At 69.8% G+C, this 4,963-nt stretch overlaps 1 protein-coding gene across 1 annotated transcript in view; it reads left to right on the top strand.

Moving 5' to 3' along the window:
• The window catches only part of FAM110A (family with sequence similarity 110 member A), a 1,195-nt gene extending 768 nt beyond the window's left edge, over nucleotides 1-427 (top strand). Inside the window, exon 2 of the mRNA XM_026067720.1 lies at nucleotides 1-427. This exon is cut by the window's left edge and continues 31 nt beyond it. Within this exon, the coding sequence (XP_025923505.1) occupies nucleotides 1-378 (378 nt within the window). The 3' untranslated portion in view covers nucleotides 379-427.
• Nucleotides 428-4,963: the final 4,536 nt, after the last annotated feature.

Raw genomic sequence — 4,963 nt, 5'->3', positions numbered from 1 at the left:
GACGGGCGCCCCGACGGCGCCCGCCGCCAGACCCCGCTGCACCGCTCCAAGTCGGACCTGAGCGACCGCTATTCGCGGGCCACCGCCGACCTGGAGCGCTTCTTCAACTACTGCGGCCTCGACCCCGAGGAGGTGCAGGACATTGGCATGGAGCGCTTCGCCCGCGCCGCCTCCGACATTGTCTCCGTCAAGTTTCACAGCGTGAGCACGGCCAGCTCGGAGGGCGCTCGCTCGCAGCGCAGTGCCGCCACCCTCGAGGAGCGGCCGGCCGAGCGCATGCCCTACGGCATCTCCGTCATCGAGCGCAACGCCCGCGTCATCAAGTGGCTCTACGGGCTGCGGCAAGCCAGGGAGCCCCAGGTGGTCTCCAACGTATAGCGACGCCGCCGGCACCGAGGGTTCGAGTGAGCGCGCGGGCGCCGCGGGACGGCGGGACGGCGGGACGGGGAGGAGGCGGTGCCCGAGCCCCCGGGTGGTGCAGGCTGCGCCCCCGGGACGTCCTGACTGTTATAGGACCCTCGAATTTAGCCCCCGGCCCCTCCTGCCCCCTCCCCTGCCCCTGCCCTACACCCCTGTTTGCAGAGCTCAGATCCGAGCAAGAGGGGGGATCCCAGCCAGGCTGCGGGCGCTTCGCRGCGGCCCTGCGCCCGCCCCGGCCCRTGGAGAGCTTTGCTTCCCCATGGATCTGGCTCGCTAAAATCCCCAAGGCGGCRGCAGCAGCGAAGAGCCGGGTCCCCGTGAGCGCGCGGGAGGGCGGATGGTCTGYGTGCACCTGCTGAGCTCGCGCTGCGCTGCACTGCGGGGTGCGTGGCCGTGCACCGCCGGGAACGCGCTGCCCCATCCCGCTCCCGCGAGCGGCCGTGCACCGCCGGCCCCGGGGCTGGGAACGCGCTCCCCTCTCCCACGGGATGCCGTGCACCTGCCTGGTGGCTCCCCAGGATGCCCCGAAGCGCCGTCCGCCTCTGCWGCCGTTGCGGTGGTGTTTGCAGGGGCAGAGCGAGCAGGGCAGWGCTCCCCGTGTCTGCACGGAGCAGCGCGACGCCCGGGGGGGCTGCTGGCCCTCCCGGCGTGGAAGCCGCCGCGGGAGCCTGTGCCCAGCGCAGTCCCTCATCCTGCCCCGCAGACCCGCTGGGCTCCTCCGGGGCAGGCGCACGGAGGCGTTTTGTGGAGCAGGAGCTGCCTCCGCAGCGAGGCCCCGTGCTGCGCGGGGACGGCGCCTCGGCCGATCCCGCCGCCCAGGCTGACGGAGGCGCAGGGGAGGAATCTTCCCTCCGCGGAGCTGTGAGCGACCCAGGCCTGCGCGTGTGGCCGCCTGGGTTTATATCTCTCTTTTTATAAGCTGGCAAGCAAAAAAGCCCCCAGGATCTGGCCAYGCTGTGTCCCCTTATTTATGAAGTTGGTTATGTTGGTCTCCTCCTCGTCTCTCCTGTTTTTGCTGAAGTCTGAGCTGTAAAAACGACGACACAAAAAGGAAGAACAACGCAGCTGGTTTTATTAAAGTTCTGTGCTTTGGAGGCCGTGTGCGTTGCTGTCTCTGCGGGCAGGGGGGAGCGGCCGGGCCGAGCTCCCGGACGCCCCCGCTTGGACCCCGTGTTGGGGGATTGCCRGGAACGGGAACGGGGAGAGGGGCCGCTCCTCGGCGGCAAAGCGGCACCCGCCCGCGCGCGGGGGCGAAACGCTGCAGCATGTTGGGCACCTGGGCGGTCGGCGGGGAGCAGCGCGTGCCCGCTCCCGGAGAGCCGCGGCGTGCCGGCGCGGGGCCCCACGGGCACGGCGGGGCGGGCGCTCCTGTGCCGGCAGGTCCCGGCCGCGGGAATCCCCGGCGCGGCGCCGGCAGCGCCCCGGGAGCGCCGCGCCGGGCTGACCTCGCGCAACCGGGGACTTTCTGCCTCAGCTCCCTGCGCCGAGCCCCTGCCCCCGCGGCGATCGGAGACCTCCCAGCACGCCGGGGCGGCACGCGGGGCTGGCGAGGTGCACGGAGCGCTTTGCAGATGGAAAGCRCCCGGCTGGGCTCCGTGCCAGCGCGCGGGCCTGCGGGAGAGCCAGGCTACGCCCCCGGCACACCCACGGACACGGTGATTTCGGTTTCCCTTTTGCACCCTGCCGCACGCCTGCGTGGGCGGCAGTGGCAGTGGGAGCGCGGTGCCTGGACACCCAGCCCGAGGGCAGCACGGCCCCTCGGCCGCGGCCCCGCGCTCGGGGCCAGTTTTAGCCGCGGGAATGCTCTGCGGGAACCGGATCCCCGTTCCGGCTAATACCCGGGCCCTGCTGGTGGCTGGGGCCGGCTGTGCTGCCGAATTCCTCGGTGGGGCTTGATCTAAATTTACTTGCTATGGCCAAGAAGAGGGGGGCTCCGGCCGAGCCCTCACAGTAGCCCCATCGTAGCCCTCGCCGGCGGCTGGTCCCCTTCTCCTTCGCCTCCTGGTTAATGCCGCTCGAAGGCTGAAAAGGTTTCGGGCCGCGTCTTGCAGCCCCATCGGCTGGCGTGTGGGGCTGCCTCCGTCCTGCTCTGCTTCCCRTGGGGCACCGGGGACCCCCGGGGCYRAYGTGGGGCCCTCRGCCCTGCGTGGGGTGGGATGCTCTCGCCCCAGGGCCGAAGCAGCGCGGTGCAAGCTGAGCTTGGTCGCCCAAAGCCCTGTGTGCTYACATGTGCATATGCATACGTGTGCGTGCACGCATGTGTTTGCACGTGTGTCTGCGTGTGCATGCGTGTGTGTGCGCACGTGTGGGTCCGTGTGTGCGTGCACGTGCAAGTGTGTCCGTACGTGCACGTGCATCTGTGTGTGCATGCATGCACATGTGCACGTGTGTCTGTGGCCTTGCCCTGTGCTGGCAGAGCCTGGTGAGGCCCCGCGGAGGAAACCCGCCTTGTCGGCGTCCCTCTTGGGGACAGCAGCCGCCCCAGCCCTGCTCCTCGGCTGCCCGCTCTCCCTATCGCTTTCCCCGGCAGCTGTCCCTCCCYGGCTCCGGTTTCCCCGCAGCTGAGCCCGCCTGTTATTTATAGCGAGGGGCGAGGGCTGCDGGAGGGTTCCCCCCCCCCCCCGCCTGGCTGGATCCCCGTTTCGGGGCGCGGGGGCTGCTTGCTCCTTGCAGCACCCACCTCTAAAGGCGTTTTCCTTTGCAGCCCGCTGAGGACAGGGAGCAGCCGGGYGCCCGAGGCCGCCCGCTTTCCTCTGCGGCAGCTCGTGGGCACGGCTGTGCCTGGCCCGGGGGGGCCTGTGCATTGCGGGGGGGGGGAGCCTGCAGAGGCGAAATGTGAGGGCGCAGGCGCCTGGCCCGCTCGGCCCGAGCCCGGGGGCGGCAAAGCGAGGGCAGCCGCGGCCCCCCGACGCCTGCCGGAGGAGGAGGAGGCGCCGGCCGGTTAGYGCCTGCTTGCCGAGATCCCCCTCCCCGGCGGTCCCGCCCTTAATATATTCTCCATTTTTTAATTATTAGGCACAGATCCACTGATGAGCATCTTTCTGAAGGTGCCAGCTGTGTCATGTGTTTTAATCAGCGTTAATTAGTTCATGCCTTGAGACGGCTTTGAGGGTGAGAAGTGAAGTTTTATTGCTTTAATGCTGTGTGCGCAGCCGGTGCCAGGAGCCGGCTGGGCGCTGCGGCGCGGCCCCCGGCGGTGCCGCCCTGCCCAGCTGCGCCGCGGCCGCGGGACGGATCCCTGCGGCTCCCTGCCCGGCCCCCCCGCCGGCTGCGGAGCCCGCGGGGCCGGGGCCAGCACCGGGCAAGCACATGTGTGCATGTGTGCACGTGTGTGCATGTGTGTGCACGTGTGCACGTGTGCACATGTGTGCACGTGTGTGCACGTGTGCACGTGTGTGCACGTGTGCATGTGTGCACGTGTGTGCATGTGTGTGCACGTGTGCACATGTGTGCATGTGTGTGCACGTGTGCATGTGTGTGCACGTGTGCACGTGTGCACGTGTGTGCAGGTGTGCATGTGTGCATGTGTGTGCATGTGTGTGCACGTGTGCACGTGTGCACGTGTGTGCACGCACGCGCATGCACATGTGCACCCAACCCCTGGGTGCAGTGAGGGGGGGTGCGGGATGGTGACGGGCCCTCTCCGGGGTGGGATGATCCGGGGAGCCCCAAGCGCCTTTCCTGGAAGCGAGCGGCTCTGGGCGCTGCTCGCGGGGGGGACGATGCGTGGGGTGAAACAGGGGAGGCGGCTGCTGCAGCACCCCCGTGCAGGGRCCGGGGCGCAGGTCCTGGGCGCTGCTGTCCCCACCAACCCCAGCACCTGCCAGGACCCGGGGTGGGTGGGTGACACGGGGACCCGCTGGGGTGGCCAGCGTCACCCACGTCCCTCGTGGGCGCTGTCACCAGGCTGCTGGTGACCTCTAGTGGCAATGGGCCCGAGAGGGACACGGTGACAGGGCAGGGATGGGACCTTCATCCCCCACCCCGAACCAGCCCGTGACCCCCAGCCCTGCTCCGGAGGTGAGATGGGATGGGATTAAGTGGGATGGGATGGGATGGGACGGGTCCGTGCCGGGTCTGCGCACTGCGGCTGTCACTGCAGATGTGGCCAGAGGTTTGTCCGGGGGATGAACCCTCAAACCCGTCGGAAGGCRCTGGGACGGGCACAGGCTGCGGGCTCGGGCGGAGATATTGCGGCTCCTGCTGCACGAACCTCCGCCCAAGCTCTTGGATCCACCGCGGCCTTTGGGGCCGTTTCCGCCCACGGCCCTTCACCGCCGGCACGGCTGCAGCCAGCCAGCGGCCGGGAGCTGCCATGCCACGCCGCGCCGTGTCGCACCGCGCCGGGCTCCGCTCCCTCCCGGCTCTGCGGGGCCCTGTCTCCCGTCCCAGCAAACGTGCTGCGCCGGCTCCRGGCAGCGCAGGCAGGCGGGATGGGGGCYGGTGCTGCTCTCCGTGCCGGTCCCAGCACGCTGCACCTGAGCTGCCCAGCTAGAGTCAACCCCAACTCGGGGGGGTCCGCGCCGGGGATGCGTCCCCCTGC

Source organism: Apteryx rowi, unplaced genomic scaffold (genome assembly GCF_003343035.1).
Source record: "Apteryx rowi isolate R43461 unplaced genomic scaffold, aptRow1 scaffold_0, whole genome shotgun sequence".
Classification (NCBI taxonomy): domain Eukaryota; kingdom Metazoa; phylum Chordata; class Aves; order Apterygiformes; family Apterygidae; genus Apteryx; species Apteryx rowi.
This window is presented reverse-complemented; position numbering and strand designations above follow the sequence as displayed.